General features: G+C 45.0%; 1 protein-coding gene across 1 annotated transcript; it reads left to right on the top strand.

The window, feature by feature from the left end:
* Positions 1 to 421: 421 nt before the first annotated feature.
* Positions 422 to 15,872, top strand: LARP4 (La ribonucleoprotein domain family, member 4; the record flags this gene model as incomplete). The annotated part of the gene is given in 18 exon segments (XM_009868109.1): positions 422 to 481; positions 3,498 to 3,645; positions 4,688 to 4,846; positions 5,179 to 5,254; positions 5,629 to 5,765; positions 6,362 to 6,465; positions 7,466 to 7,576; positions 7,949 to 8,002; positions 8,574 to 8,783; positions 9,275 to 9,378; positions 12,512 to 12,745; positions 13,521 to 13,569; positions 13,760 to 13,918; positions 14,139 to 14,260; positions 14,537 to 14,708; positions 14,901 to 15,132; positions 15,135 to 15,256; positions 15,259 to 15,872. Coding segments are annotated over 18 exon segments (2,394 nt in total), but the record flags the coding sequence as incomplete, so codon positions are not given.
* Between the last annotated feature and the right edge of the window lie 642 nt (positions 15,873 to 16,514).

A 16,514-nucleotide genomic window follows, 5' to 3' on the forward strand; every position in this document is an offset into this window, starting at 1 on the left:
TCTTCTTCAATATGCTTTAGCTGAAAAACCTTGCTGCAGTGAGGGAGCGGTATAAGGCTCGTGCTGTATTTCATGTGTGAATGTTTATTGCAGGTCTTGTCTGTAGCTTGTAGGCAGGACCAGCATGCTGTTAACAATCAACAGTTAAGGTGCATTGGGAATATTATTAAATGCATTGTGAAAAATATGATTGATAAATGCTTGCTGTGCCTGCTTTGGGTTTTGGTCAGTGGGGTACATGTTCCTAATTCAATATATTAGTAATTTGTCAGGAAAATTGAAAGCTATGCATTTCAGATGGGTGAAACGTTGCCTTAATTGTTGCCAGTGATGTTTCCTAGCTAGAAAGCCAGGACTGTGTGAAGCTCTGAGTGTTGCTGACCCTTTTTTCAAGCAGGTGAGGCTTCCTACTTCCCCCTAGGTGACAGATCCCCCCAGGTTGTCCCTCTTCACGCAGAAGCGATGGACACCAGTGGCACAGGTGAGGGTGATACCATCTTCATACGGGACAAGGGTGCGTTTGCTTTACTGGGGGTCAAAGGAGGCCCCTGGTGCTGGGATGCTTGTACTGGCCAATAAAAAAACCCCATGCTGTGTTCTGTGACTCTCTTGTGACCATTAAAGTTAATGTGCGGTTTGAGAATTACCTGGGCCGTTCAGAGAACTGAGCTGCTGTTACGTGATATGCTGCAGTCCCTTCCAAAGGAGTTCTGCCTGCTGCTGATGGTTTGACACCAGCTTTCTCTTTGTTTGTTTGTTTGTTTGCTTGTGTGTTGCCCTACCTGTCGCATCCCCCAGTCAGCACAAGGCTTCTCTCCACCAACCTCCCATAGGTTTGCTGACCTTTGGGGTTTCTTTCTCTCTGCTTACATTTCTACTTGTGGAAAACATTTAGATTCTCACCTCACAAGTTTTAGTAAACTCTCTAGATTTTTCACTCGGGTTCCCTTTTGGAGAGTCCGTCTGCCCTGGGAAATATGTCACAAGCTCAGCAGTAAGATTTTGGTTGCAGGATAGTTTTGAGTGATTATTAAAATAGACTGCTTTAAAAGAAACCAAGCATTTCCATTCTTGTTGGCTTAATTAAATCTGTTAAATGTTATTTAGACTGTTACAATAAGAAAAATACTCCTTGCCATCCTTTCAAAATGAGATAAATGTTTCGGTAGTCCATTTTGAGGAATTGCTTGAGGAGAAGCTTTGATCCCTGTTTGCCAAAAGTAACGCAAGCTAGAGGGAAGCTCTGCTGAGGAGGACAGCTTTGTCAGCTCGTGGATACCAGTGAGTGTTCCTAACCTTTGTAACTCTGTAAAGCTTTAACCTCGTCATGAAAGTTCCCGATAGCAGCTGGGAGGATTGTTCAGCAGCCAATCAAATGGGCTCAGGATTTGTTAGCCTCAGTTAAATAAGAAAGAAATGATATTTTGGCCTTCTCCTCAGTAGAGCCGCTTGCCGGACTGGAGTGAGGCTGCTCCTGGAGGATAGCAGACTGTATTTTCACAAAGCTTATGTAAATTAGGGACTTTTTACCCTTTCAAAGCAGGATGCTGGGCCCTGCAGAGTTGGTTACATGTCATTAAGTGTTTCTGGAACAAAGAGGAAGTAGCCCACGCTCTGTTTCAGGTGTGCATTTCAGCTGCTCTATTGATTAATAGCACCATTGACCACTTCTATCAGCCCGAACCTCTTTGCTTTCTTAGCACTTTTCACTTGGACCTGTGACTTCTGAACTTCCATGTTACCGTGTGCGTCGTTGGTATTTGCTAAAGCAAGTAACATCATCTGCCATGCTCAGAGCTGCTTTTTACTTCTGTTCACCTCCAGAAGCGTAGTGATCCCCTTAAAGTGTTTCGACTTCGCTTTATCACACTCATTCCTTAAAATTACTTTCATCTTGAGCTAAACGCTAACCTCAAAGACGTAAGGAAGTGAGGCAACGTTTATTTTTGTAAAATAGTGAATCATCTCCTGGACGTGTCTTGTCTCTTTTGCTTTGATGAAAAGTAAATTCAAGGAAATGGGACCTGCTGGTTGTCATTGCCTGAGCAGGTGCCCCCGCTGACGGGTGCTGCCTCGCGGGAGTGACCAGCGCTTGGGCTCGCTGACGGTTTGAACTCGCTGAACTACGTGGACGATGAGAATGTGGGTGCAACAGGTTACCAGGTTTTTCCTCTAAGATGGTTTTGTTGGAGAACAACCACTGTGAAAACTAAGAAGGGAAAAGTACGTGTGTCCTTTCACACTGAGCTGTTTCTAGTTCTTCTGTTTTCAGCTCTTTTCTTCTGTTAAGGTTGACGAAAGGGGGAAAACGCTGTTGTTATGTGGATTAAATCGGTTGCACATGGTGAATTTTGAATTCTGAAGAAGGCCTTGCAAGAATCATCATCTGTAATGATTGTCTTGAACCTCTCCGACATTTGGAGGCTTTTTGTTACTGAATTTAGGCTTGTCCTTGCAGCAAATCGCTTTGGAACTAGGTGTGACCTTGGCAGAGGAATTATCTCTAAAGCTATTGCAACTGCTTCCTTATCCTTTTGCTTTATGTTTGAGGCCGGGTAGTAAGCCGCTCCTTCATTTCAGAATCCAGGAGGCTGGCCTCTGAAATATTAAACTTCCTTATTTGTGAATTTGTGAGATAGGAGCGAGGATTAATAGCTTTTGCCTTTTAGATGCAAACAAATGGTGCCAGTGGACTGTTGTTCAGTGTTTGGAAGAAAGTGTGTTATTTGCTCGTAGGGCGTTAGGAGCACTCCAGAGGAGAATTTTTGCAAAAGGGTAGTTTTCTTGTCCACGTGGAGGGAGTTAGTTTTGTTGTGGTAGAGCCGTTACAGTGCGTATCCTCTGTGCTGGTGGTGGATTCTTAGACTCCTTACCCAAACGCCTTCGAGCTTTTGAACAGCTCTTGGCACTTCAAAAACTAATACCCTTGGTTACAGGTTTAAAGAAATTGTTAGTGTACCTTGATGTTTGTAAGATGTAGGTAAGCTCGTGGGGAAATTGGATAATACTTGGGTAAGTCCAACCTGGCATAGGTGATGCTTGGTTAATAGAGATTTCACTAATCCAGTAAGTAATTAGTATCTTCTCCTTGAAATATGTTTTTTTACCTTCCTTTCTAGGAAGGGGTCTGAAGGTGGGAAAATTTCCCTTTCTGGTGAAAGGGGCCTGGAGCGTTATGACAGTCGAATCTTTAAAAGCTTGTGAGTTACGCGAGTCCTTGACGGCTAGCCACTTCCTCCGCTGATGTTGTCGGATGTCAATAAAGAGAGGTTGAAGGCAACACTTCTCATGGAGGTAGAAATGAAATACTTGGAAAAAATACCAAGGATTTTCCTGTTTTGATTAATGAAAAATCACATAGGTGCTTAAAAGCTGGTTCGACACTTGAGATGTGGAACTCTAAAGAATAAAGCACTAAATTCGTCTTTATTATATGGCTTGATTTCTAAAGCAACTTTTGGTTATTTTACCTAATAAAAGTGTTCTGGTCTCTTCAGCAGGTAACATCGAAAGGTGCTGGCTTAAACCCTAATGCAAAAGTATGGCAAGAAGTACCCCAAGGGAGCAGTGAGGCTGTGCCACCGACCAATGGCGCAGAGCACTCGTGGCAAGAAATGGCGTCAGCACCGGGGACTCATGCCGAGGGTGAGATGTCGCGGGGCCATGTTTAAGCGCCAGCTGCGATACGTCCCTGGCTGAGGGCTCTCTGGAAGAGCTGAGCACCGAGAAGCGACCTCGTGCTCTTTGCCTTGGGGTTCTTGGTGCTGATATAGCAACAAGCATGAAATGAACCCGAGAAAGGCGTAGGCAGTTCTGGGAGATGACGGGTCTGACCATTGAGCGTTGCTTTAGGGATTCAGGAAGGCACCCAGAGCTGCACTGGGACAGAGCACTGCCACGGGTAACGGGATCCCAGGGGGCCCGGTGATGACCGAGTAACGCGCTAAGAGGGAAACAGGATGCTAAATGTGTAGAAATGGATTCACCATTGCTGCACTTTAGTGTTCGCTTGACCCTGTGAACAGGAAGATAAGATCTGAGGGCCGCCTACAATCCTGGTGGATCACCGAGGTGCTGCTGAGAACTGTTAAGCGGTAGCTTTTGTACTGGGGGAGAAACTGCAAACATCTATGGTTAAGTCCTTTCAGTTCAGTCTGGTTTCCGTCTGAGTCCCCATTTTCCATCCTGACCGCATGGTTGGTCCCGTGGTCCAGAACTGAATATTCAAACGCTGTTAACCTTTATGACTTGGTAAGAAGCCAGTTGTGTAGCTGAGGTTACTCGAAATAAAGCCCGTTAATTAGGAAGCAGAAGGGTCTCTGGGAAAAGTCATGGGTAAAGAGGGGGAGATTCAGTGCGTCTGGGCCTGTCAGAAGTTTCTGGTAAGTCAGCGGAAGGGAAGAGAGAGTACTGAGTGTGTGCATTGGCTGAGAGAAACTCATTTGTCTCTTCATAACAGAATGAAGCACTCATGGCAATGTTGTGCTGCTGGAAAATTAAATTTTTCCAAATATATTGTTTAATGTAAGTGGGCACTGAAAGTCTAAGAAACATGGACTAAGCCTAGACACTTTCAGTTACAGCATCTTTGAGTATTTGTTTTAGTGTTGGTAGCCAGAATTTTTCAAGTTGAAAATATTCTGAAGCTTACAGTAGGCTTTCTATTGATGACGTGTTCTTTTGCCAGGTAACATAGAGATTTCAGAGGATAGCTCCAAGCAGTATGAAGTGATGTATTCCTCATCTTGCGAAGCCACAAGAAATGGCGCAGGAGTTGATGAAGCATCCGCAAATGGAATCGTCCTAGCAACTGAAGATCTTGGATACCAAATTTATGAAGTGTCTGGTGAGTATTCAAGTTAGAGTGCCACTGTGAGCATCTAATCCTCTGAAGTCTGCTGCAGTTACGGGCTGACTTGTTGGTCCTGAGAAGGACTTTGAAATGTTCCTTTCGATGCATAGTCAAGAAGATCTGTGCCAGCCATAGAACTTAGCCGGGTAGGTGAAAGCTCTGGGATCTGAGATATTTTGAGCGTGGTGGTCTCTAAGCGTGTCTCAGATGACCTCTTCCTCTGTGTTCTACCTGGAAGGATTAGTTCTCTTATAGTACAATGAAAAGTCTTGCATTGTGTTCTTACTGTGGAACCGAGATCTGATGGTGAATGTGGTAACTTGTAGGTGAAGGCAGCTCCACTGTGTCCACAGAAGACATTAGAGAATGTTTGAAAAAACAACTTGAATTCTGCTTCTCACGGTACAGTAAACTCAGCTTTGTATAAACCTGTTATTAAAACCATTGGCAATTTTTTCTCTTTTCTGGCCTGTGTGTGCTGTCATCATAAGGACATGAGCTCTGAAGAGTTGTTTGCGATATGAAACAAGATTTGCCAAAATGCTCTAGAAACTGTGTGGTGCCTTGCAGCTTCTTCAGTCCTGTCCATGCACCCTTGTCTTTGAATGAAAATTGAGTTTGATTTGCTAGGATTTTTTCCAGGAGAGAAAATACGAGTACATTTTGGCTAGAGTTAGCTGTGAATAGCACTGGTGAAGATTGGAGCCTGCAGTTACCAGGCTTCTATTAGTAAAGTTCAGTGTTTTTATAAAATAGTGAACTTCTGTGTTTTTTAGTGAGAATCTTTCAAAGGATCTCTACTTGATGTCTCAAATGGATAGTGACCAGTTTGTTCCAATATGGACAATTGCCAACATGGAAGGTATTAAGAAGCTGACGACTGATATGGACCTGATTCTTGAAGTTTTGAGATGTAAGTCTGGGTGTTCTGGTGGCTGTATTAGAACAAAGAAACTTTCCTTGCTGCAGGGAAATGCTGGTTGTGGCGTATTCATGTGGATGGGCACCTCGTTCTGCAGAGGTGATCGAATAAAAGTGGCTGTTCCAGGCTCCTGAATTCTAGTTACGCTTTATACTAATCTGCCTAAAACTGCCCAAGTAAGAGGCCGCTCTAAGATATTGCTGGCAGTGCAGGTCTTATTGTGGGAGTAAGCCTAGTCTTCTGTTACAGTGCCAAAGTTTTACTAGAAATGATAAAACTAGAAAAACCTTGTTGGAAAAAGTTATCTAGAATTCTTTTGAGATACTGTCCTGTGCTGCTTCTGCACGTGGCTTCTGGAAACAGGTGTAAGTGAAATTTTCAAGTCTTTGTTCTGACTTGATTCCCTACTCTTATTTGAGCTTTTCCCGTCAGGACTCTGTTTTTATAACCTCTTAGCTTATAACCTTTTAGCTGGGAGAGGTTTGAATTTGGGACTGTGCTTTTTAGGTATCGGAGCTGTAGGTAGCTATAGTTACAGATATTGCTCAACGTCCAACATTAAGCCAACTTTTCTGTTTTAATCTTAGCTTCTCCGATGGTACAAGTGGATGAGAGAGGGGAGAAAGTAAGACCAAACCACAAAAGATGTATTATCATTCTCCGCGAGATCCCTGAAACAACACCTATAGAGGTAAATAAATAGAAAAGAAAGAAATAAAAGCCTGTTGATGGTTTTGGAAGGGATCTTCAACAGTGTTTCAAACAGCAACAGGAAGCGTCACTTCAAAAGTCAGCTGGTGTGTAATTAGATTAAATGAAGATATTTTTGTTGCCAACCACGTAATTTTTTCTGCCTGGAGATATTGTCGAAAAAGCCAAAGCAAAAACTTGTCGTCATTGCTGTCCCTTCCCATTATTTACTAATACACTAAAATGCTCTGAAGTAAACTTTTTTTCCCCCCACCAAAAATGGAAGGATATTCGAACTGGTTTCAGATAGGGGAATAAAATGAGCCCAGGGCATAGCTTGGAATTCAAGCTGAATTTTTGTCACAGCGATAACTTTACTTGAAGTCAGAAGGTTGGTTTGGCAGCAAGAAATGTTGCTAAACACTTCTCATTCATTGTGACCCAGTGTGAGCTGAGCTCATTATGTTCAGAGAAGGGAGGATAATAAAATTCCTACTGATATTTGGCTAACAGAATGATTTAGTTCTTTGGTTTTTAAATTGTAACACAGGGTGTTTGTCTACTAGCATTTTTAATTAGTTCTTTTAATGCAAACACCAAACAGCTGCTTTTCCCTCTCTTTAAAATCTGATTATTGCAAAGCTGTGAGCTCGCCTTGGTTCAGAAATACTTCTTAGAGTTGTTCTTGTCTAGATAACTCTCCTGATCTCGCGTCATGTTTTTGCTATCTCTTACATATAGAAACACCACCAGTTCTACACTGAGATTTATTTTTCCTACCAGCTTTGGAGAACTCACTAGGCTGGGTTAGTGTTCTTGGGTTCAGAACCAGGCAGAGGATAATTTGGTGCCTGGCAGGGCTGTCAAGGGAATAAAAGAACATCCCTGGTCAAGGGGAAATTGTGGCGGCTTAGCCGGCATGTAAACTTTTGTTGGTTTAGTGTTCCATTTGTAGCTTACAGCTCAGTCCCCTTAACTGCCTGGTTTATTCTCTCCCCTAGGAGGTTAAGGCTCTGTTTAAAAATGAAAACTGCCCCAAAGTGATAAGCTGTGAGTTTGCTCACAACAACAACTGGTACGTTACATTCCAGTCGGATACAGATGCGCAACAGGTAAGGCCACCTTTGACTGCTCATGCCGGCTCAGTTTTGTTATTAATACTTCCCCTGCTCGAGAGAATCGTGCTTGCTTCCTCTAGCTAAAAGAAATGGTGATTTACTGATCCCCACTGTTAGGTTAAGAGGTTATTGGCAAATAGGGAAGAAAAAGCTGGGAGACTGCAGGGTTGTAATTCTCCTGTCTGCTTCTTGCCGTGGTGCTCGGCCATAACTGACGCGTCATATCCTGAATTTGAAGTGCTCATGAGTTTGGCTAGGCGAAGAGGGAAGCACGTTGCTGCACATTCATGTCGAATCATGTAGTATCCTTGGAGAAGTCAGTTTTTATCAAGATATTCTAATGCTGATCTTATTTTGTATCTGCAGGCATTTAAATACTTAAGGGAAGAAGTGAAAACCTTTCAGGGCAAGCCAGTAATGGTAAGACTGCTTTATATGAGGTTTCTGCTTGGATTGACTTGTTTCTATTTGAATGCTAGTGTGCATTTCGGGAGAGAGGGACTAAGGCGTCTGCGATGGGGTGGTTCATAACGCTTGCTCTGTGGGCTGCTAACTTGAATGAGGTCATGGGTAGCTTGAAAAATTGTAGTTGAGTCGCTGCTGGTTATTCACAGTGCTGCTTCCCATGAGGTGTGAAACACATTCCTGTTTCGGCTTCCTTTCCCCTCTTCCCCCAGAATCTGGGTCTGCAGAACTCAGGAGAGGGACTCCTGCCATCCTGATTCTCTAGCTTGAGTTAGCTGCTCTGCAAATCAGGCCGAAGCAAGCTGCTCGTACTGTGAGGGCAACTCTCAAAATTAGAGCCTGGGCAGTTACTGCTCTAGAATATAATCGCTGCTGATTTTTATCTGAGCGTTTATTTGTGAACAGTAATCAACCTACTTCCTCTTCCCATCCCTTCTGTTATAATCTCAGTAGGCAAGCAAGACTTCATCTTCTGTTTCTCCTTTTCTCCCGACTAATGGATGTGACGTGATTTGATACCTTGCAGGCAAGGATAAAAGCCATCAACACGTTTTTTGCCAAGAATGGTTACCGGGTGGTGGATTCCAATGTCTATACTCAGCCGGTTCAAACCCAAGCACAGTTTGCCTCGCCGCTGTTTATGCAGCCTGTATATAGTCCTCAGCAGTACTCTATTTACAGCATTGTGCCTCAGACATGGTCTCCAAATCCTGCACCTTACTTTGAAACACCGCTGGTGAGTAAGAGCTGATGAAAACGAGGGGATGTAGCCCAAAACCAGCAGTAGTGTGGCTAACAACACGGTAGCGTCAGTGGGCTCTTCAGCTGTAGAACGTGCAGGTTTTCTAGTCAGATCCCTCTGGTTTGTGATAATTCCCCTTGCATCACGGAGCTGATAAAGCAAGGCTGTCGGAGAGGCTGCCTGTCTCGCTGTTGGCTGCCCTTTACTTCAGGAAATTTTGATGTGAAAATTCAGGTAGGTAGTGTTGCTGGAAGAGCTTTCTAGGTCTGTATAGCTCTTCCAGGAACACGCAGACTCTGCTGCCGAAGGAGATGTGTAAACCTGGTGGGGTTTTTACTTCCATAGTAAGTTTACAACGTACTGGATGCAGTAGCCTGGTGAAAAAGTATGAGCAGACTAGATGAATAACTGCTGAAGCTGATCTCATGAAACTGCAAACGTTTTTCTTTTTAGTCCAGCTATTGAGACTGTTCTGTCTGTTGCAGGCCCCCTTTCCTAACGGTGGATTTGTGAATGGCTTTAATACACCAGGATCATATAAAACAAATGCTGCTTCTTTGAGTATAGGTCGCCCATTCCATAGAAATCGGTAAGATAGCTCCGACAGTTGTTTGCTCTCTGCGAATTTACAGTGTTGAGATCCTGACGTGTTCCTTGCGCTTGTGTAGTGCAGTGCCTTCTGATGCAACTAGGTTACTTCCTTGTGTTTATCGAATATGGGTGGTGTTTTCCAGCTTGATTTATAAAATAAAATAAAAACGAAGGTGGCAGCTTAAGATCCTAAAATAATGGACACGTGCTGGAGGGAGCAAAGGTAACACCTTTAAAAGCCTCAGAGGAATTTCTGCAGACAAATAAATAGCTTCCTTTTAAAGTAATACTTCTAATTATGTTTGTTATATGCAGATTATGAACTCCTGCAGCGCAAACGTAAGCTTTTCCTGCTGTGTGATTAGTCTTGCAGAGAGCCGTTCAGTTTATGCAGCTGGGAGTTGCATGCCTGGACTGCCGTACGCTGGAGCTGCTTGATGCCGAGTCTGTTACTGGAATTTATTTGCTCTATCCCCATCTTTCCTGATAACTGTAAGGGCTCGGCTCAGATATAAACACTGGGGAGGAGGAAACAGCTTTGTATTTGCTGGAACAGTGCTCTGTAAATACAATGGAGTAGTAATCTATTTGCGTGGGTGGAAATTGTTTTATTTGCAAGCTCTTTCACTCTGTTCAGCGTGCGGGCTGGTAGCATGGGAATTTTTATATTGTTTGAGAAATCGGTTGACAGCTGCCGGTACCGTAAGTGGTTTTGTGATGCAGTTAAGGTTTGTGGCTGTGGGCAGAAGGTGAACTTCAGAATTTGGTCTGTGGTGACTCAGCAGTCTTAATCCAGGCTGTGGAACTGGTGGTGTGACTCGAAAGATGGAGCAGCTGATCCAGTTGCAGCTGCTCTGCTCCCAACTAGTATCTTTTTATACTGTTGGTGTGGTTTTGTTGTTGTTTTTTTTTCCTTAAATTGTGCCCAAACTTAACTGTACAAGAATTGTATGTACCTAAAGATTACCGTCCTGAAATGCCCACACATTCCCTGCTGCCTTGTAGATGACATCTGCATAATCCTTAAGCTTTTAAAACTCTTCTCGTTAAGACTTTCATTTATAAGACTTGAGTCACTGTGAAGCGGTAGCTTGAGTGTCGAGCATGTACAGGTTCTGCTGGTCCGTCCTGGTTGACTTACCTTCCCTGCCAGTCTCGCTCAGCCTTTGTGCTCGTACGAAGCTCTGGTTTTGTGGCAATAAATCTTCACGTTCTGGCAGCAGACGTTTGTTCTGCTTCAGCAGGCTCCCTTTGCAAGCAGGAGGCGTAAAGGTAGCGACAAGGCACGGCCTCGAAGGTTTGGCCCAGTGATGATCAAGTATCGCGCTAAGAGAGAACAGGTCCAACAGTCGCTCGTCTGGGCAGCCTGCACTTCATGCTCTTTCTCCTTGTTGCTCTCTCACATCATCTCTCCTTTTCTTTGCCTTTTTTTTTTTCCCTCCCTTTCTTTTTTTCTTTCTTATCTTTCCTCATCTTTTCTGCTTTGCTCTTCTGCCCAGACAAGATTGTGGCCTTCTCCATGACGGGTAAGATTATGAGATCTGAGGGCTGAATGATGACTCCAGGATCTTCCATTTTAAGAACAAGTTGAACAAAATGGCAGAATTTAGTTAGGTTACCTCCTCTGCCTCCCTCTGGTCTTTGATGATGGAGAACTTATCCTTGCTGGGGCCTTCAAAGTGCTTCTTAAAGCTTCCTGAAGCTGTGAAGTGTGGATTAATCTTGTTTAGCGTATCTTCTCTTGAGCGGCAGAAGAGCTCATTTGGGGAGGTTTGTCCAGCTGCTGCTTTTAGGTTTCTGCCCTGGCTCATTAAACTGGATTTGTTTTGTCATGCAGGCAGTTAATAGTTAAGTATTGGATTTTTTTCCGTAGCTAAACATTTGTTTAAGCCCATGGTATTTATTTTGCCCTGATCTGTTGCAACATCTATGTGGGAAAGGAAGATTGAGCCTTTGTAACAGAGAATCCTCAGTGCTAGTATTGGTTACGTTGATATTTCTCTATCCAGCCCTCTAAAAGGTAACTTAAAATGTCTTTGGTGAACTAGATTAAATTGACCACTGGGCATCGGACTATTAAAATGTAATTTTTGTTCTGCTTTGTGGTTACATTGCAAGGCTGCAGAATAGGCTGTCAGATAGTGGTGGAAAACGGGCTGGCAGGATGAGAATTTCTTCGAACTGCGTGGAACGTTATCATGAGATATTTAAAAACAGCAAGCATGCAAAATCCTCCGTCTGCCCCTAAATTACGAGATGTGCTGGGTTGAGCAGAGGAGAAAGATAAAGGGCTTAAGGTGCTTGCCGGAACTGGTTGGCGCTGTGTGGAAAAGACAGCGAGGTGCGGAAGGGGAAGGTAGTCTAAAGGCACCTGAAAGCTGCTCCAGCAAACTGTTCCATGTTGGGGTAGGTCAGAGCTTTTCTGGGTGATTCTACATTTAAGACCCCGAGCCTTCATTTGCAGAACGATGGCGCGTGTTCAAAGGCAGCACAGATTTAATGCTGAATAATCAATAACTGGGTAAAATGTCTGGGGTGTTAGAAACTGCCGAGTCAGGGCTGTGGGTGTTTAGTAACAGGAACAGTGACACTAAATTCCTGCCTTGTGCCCCCAGCCTGCTTAGTTGTCATCTACTCCTGCCTTCTTGTTTCTATTCAGCTTTTTTGCTTGTGGCCAGAGCAGTTTGTTCCTCAGGCTTGGCTTATTTCTCCAGGTCACTCTGTGATACCCTGTGCTGCAGGGCCAGGCAGGTGAAGAATCCCTCTTTGGGTTCTTCTGGCTCTTCTTCTACCTCCCGGTTTTGGGGTATTGTTGTTGGTTGAGGTTTTTTGTGTTCCCCCCCGCCCCGTTGGTATCTGTTGGGCAGTGATGTTGATCTTGTCTTCAAATGGCAACACCTGACAGGAGAGGAGGTTGCAAGAAAACTGTAACAGAAGGAATAGATGGAGGTAAGGAAGAACAATTTCTGTGTTCTTGATAAACGTATGGAGGAAGCAACTTCTTGGATGGAGTTCCAGTGCTTACTGACCTCCTCCTGCCTTGTCAGCTACAAACTAACTGTACTAGGTGGTAGTTTTGCCTGGTGTTCTTTAAACTCTGTATGACACGGCTGCCACTCTGTGTCTCGCAGCGTGAAGCCTCACTTCCGATCATCGAACAGCTCCGAACACGCCGCAGAGGGTCCGGCTGCCGTCAGCACTGTGCCAATGGGGGATGGACCACTGAGCAGAACCAACTCAAGGAATTTTGTTATGGAGAGACATAACAGCACGTTAACTGGGCACCAAGACCAGGGTTATTCCCAGAAGGATTCTCCTGTGGCACAGATGGAGCAGAATGGCGATTACGGGATTGGCAGGGGCAGGTAAAGAGCTGCAGAACAGCACTGCCGTGGGGACACGGTGCTGGAGGTTCAGACCGCTTGTGTGAGCCAAGGATCATCAACCACTGGCACAGCATAAATTTCTGTAAAGAATTATCAGGAGAAAACTGATACTTAAGTAAACCAGGCTTGATGAATACCTGGAGCATGAATGCTTCCTGCTTGACTGCACAGCCATCAGTTATTCTGACAATACCTTGCGGTGAGACAGCGAAGCATCTTTATTTCAAAATAACTGCCTGATTTGTCCCCAGTATTAAAACCTTTGGAGTATAAGGTGGTATTTGAATTGCTGTAAATAAACAACTTGTGGGCTGAGGCATTTGATGCTCCTAGACATTGTGAGATCAACTGGTTGTATCTTTTGACTGTTAATTCAGGGCTTAAACACTTATTTTTAAGTGACCAAGACAGCTCTGTGAGAAATGGGGTAAGTTTATTGCTCTAGAATTAGAGGATACTGTTCTGTAACGTTATAGTCTTAATTGTCCCTGCGCTTGTTGAGATATGGTGCTCTAGGCTACCTCCTACGGGGAGAGAAAAGCGGAATTGTTTCCCTTATTGGCTGTGTTCCAAAAGCAGAAGAGCTTTGACCCCTCCTGAAGATGGAGAACGTCCCAGAACTGTGTCTTGAGAACCAGGAGCAGGCTGCTGTGAATCCCTGGGCACAGGCTCCGCTTTGTGCCCAGGCGTGTGCTCTTCAGCCACACGAATGCACTTACTGGCTATTTTTTTTTTTCTTTTTTTGCCTTTAAAGGAGGAACATTTTCAGAGGTCGGAGGAGACGAGAAGATGACCGAGTTTCAGTAAGTTTCCCTTCCTTTATTGCGAGGAGTTGTACAATGTGTTGGCTTTGAGTTTATTGAAGGAGTGGCGCAGTCCTTAAATTCCTAAAGTTGTGGGTATTTTGTGTTTCTAGAAAATTCCCTGATGCTTCCTCGATGCTTTCAATGCTAGATGTTACAGCTCTATTAACAGGAATTTTCTTTACTCTAGAGACCTCAGCCTTCAGCAGAAACAAAGACTCAGACACCAAAGTTTGACTTGCTAGCATCAAATTTCCCACCTTTGCCTGGCAGCACAGCGAAAATACCGGGAGAGCTGGTGCTGGAGAGCAGGATGTCCGATATCGTTAAAGGAGTCTGCAGAGAAAAGGTGCCTGCTCCCGCCATGCGCGTGTGTGTTCCAGCCTTTTACCTGCTGTTTTGCCTGTTTAAAAGGTGGTCACTTGAGAGGCAGTGCTCCAGGAGAATTCCTAAAATCGGGACTTGAGCAGCCTTTAGAACAAGCCACTTCTCAGATGTCTTTGAACGGGAACGTTGAGGAGCGATTTAAGGGAGCTTCCCATATTTTGCAACTTTTGTTTTCTGTACAGGAAAGCAAAGATTTGCCACCCAGCTGTCCCGCTCCTGCTCAGGAAGAACAGACGCACAGCACTGTCCCCCAGCCTGTGACAAGCGTGAGTTCACCAAGCCAGACCGAAGCTGTGGTGTTAAGGTATGCAGATTACTTGAGAATGTTAAAACCTGCATGTTCTAGCAAAGACTCCAGCCGCAATCCGGCAAGGCAGCAGTAGTGCTTGGTTTCTTCTGCAGCTGTGGTAGGCAGCTTCTCTAGGGGCCGCTAGATGGAAATAACAAATTGTGGTAGCAATGGCTGTACCCGTCTGTTCTGCAGAAAGTGCAGCTGCGACTTCAGAGAAGGAAAATACTTCCTCACATGTGAATTTCTGTGTTAGTAGGTTTTAACGTTGCATTGTTGTCGATCTAGCAGCAGCACGGTTCAGCCAGACAGCAAACCAGAAGAAGCGTCTGCTCCGAGAGATGGTACAAGCCACGCTTCTCCCCCGGTGTCTGTCTCTCCTGTCAGCGCTGCGAAGCCGCCGAGGACAGCTCCCACTTCACCTTCTGCTAACGCGAGCGCAGCTCCTGCGCTGTCGGCGCAGGTGAGGCCCAGAGCGGGGTGTGGGCGGGGATGTGCTGAGGTGGCACCTGGGACCAACTCGCGTGCAGTTTGCCACCGCTGTGGTGTAATCGCTCACTCGACGCCTTCTTGACGTCGTGCCCGGGACAGCCTGGGAGAGCGTGGCGTGGCGCTTCAGGTGTGTCAACCTCCCTCTTCTCCCTTGGTCCCACAGGAGCCACGCAAGCTAAGTTATGCTGAAGTTTGCCAGAAGCCCCCAAAGGAGCCTCCTCCTCCAGTTCCTGTTCAGCCTCTTAGGGAGCATCGCGCCAACGTCGCTCCACCTGCCAAAACCGAAGAGACCGGCACACCTGAGAAGGCGCCGGAGAAGGCTCCCGACAAGGTGGAAGGTCGCTTGAAGGAATATTCCGGGTTCCGAGGCAACGGGCCTCCCAGGGGAGCTGCTGGGAAAATCAGGGAACAGAGGCGCCAGTTTGGACGCAGATCATCGCCTCAGGGAGCACCTCGACGTGTCGGCAAGGAGCAGTACGTGCCACCCCGGTCACCAAAGTAACACTCGTCCAGCCAATTACTCTCTATTTAATTTGAGCTGTGGACTAAGAAGCAGCGAAGGAGACTGTGAGAAGGGAGTGCTCGTGAAGGGGAATACGGAACTGGAGCGTGGCTTGCGTGGAGAAGTTGTGGACGGTCCCAAAATTCATCTCTCAAAGTGATTTCACAAATGCTGGAGGATTCCAATCAATATAAATATAGAGATTATAATTTTTATATTTTTTGTTTTTAATTTGCAGAGGGTTTCCTGCTTGAAATCAGTTTTGGGGTTGTGAAGCTAGCGTTTTGACAAAGTGCAAGGATATGAATTGACAAATTAACCTGTCCCTCAGCGTAGGAGGAAGAGGATAAGAGAATATTATTTTTGAAAAATGAGCGTTTCTGTAAAATTAGAACTTTTTTTAACCTATTTAACATTGGCTTGTCGGATGATGTGTCTGCCCTTGATGGCCTTGATTGCAGAGCACGTCTGGAGCCAAGGTGCTTGGTTGGTGTGAGTGGAACGAGTGCAGCCAGATACTGTTGTCGTGACTTAGTCACTGATGATACGAACTGAATGTACTACTGTAGTAAACTTTGTTTCTAGCTTGAAGCATAGTCTCTTGACCTTACTAATAATTCACTGAGCAAGCTTTATGAACTGTTAATTTTTACAGGATACTGGGTTGTCGATGGGAGCAGGTGGACAGCGAAAGCTGTCTGCAGGATGCGGTTGGAAGGAGGCAGAAGGGAGCACGTCGGAGGTTTTAATTTGCCCTTTTTCCTCGCCTCCTTTTGAGGGCAACTTCTTAGGTTGGCTTTTTATTTTTTTTGTCTTTTTTTGGTTTCTCTAATCTCTTTATTACAGACTTTTGTGCATGTATCTTGGTATGTTTTGCTGAGGCAGGCCCAGTAGAGGATTGACCTGATGTTTAGCTTCACTGGTAGAGCCTGGAATTCCGGGTGCAGACGTGGATTCTGCCTTGCAGGTGGGAACTCTGGGCCCGGAGCTCTGCGTTTCCCACCAGGGTAAAACCGACGTCAGAGCTGTGGCCGGGGCTTCCCGAGTAGGGCATGGATGCTGTATGCTGGAAATCAGGGCTTTACGTCCCGGGAACTCATGGTTTTACAGCTGATGTAGTAGTGACTGTCTTAACTGTAACTGTTTAAAGTGGAACTAAAGGTAAAGAGTTAAACAAACCCCCTTGCGTGCAGAGAAGGTACTTGAGAGGTAGGTCTTGCCCAGCTGTCTGCCCACTGGATTTGCAACACTATCAGGTAGAAGGTGGGGAAGTTT

The sequence above is a fragment of the Apaloderma vittatum genome, unplaced genomic scaffold (assembly GCF_000703405.1).
Source record: "Apaloderma vittatum isolate BGI_N311 unplaced genomic scaffold, ASM70340v1 scaffold37924, whole genome shotgun sequence".
NCBI classification, from domain to species: Eukaryota; Metazoa; Chordata; class Aves; order Trogoniformes; family Trogonidae; genus Apaloderma; species Apaloderma vittatum.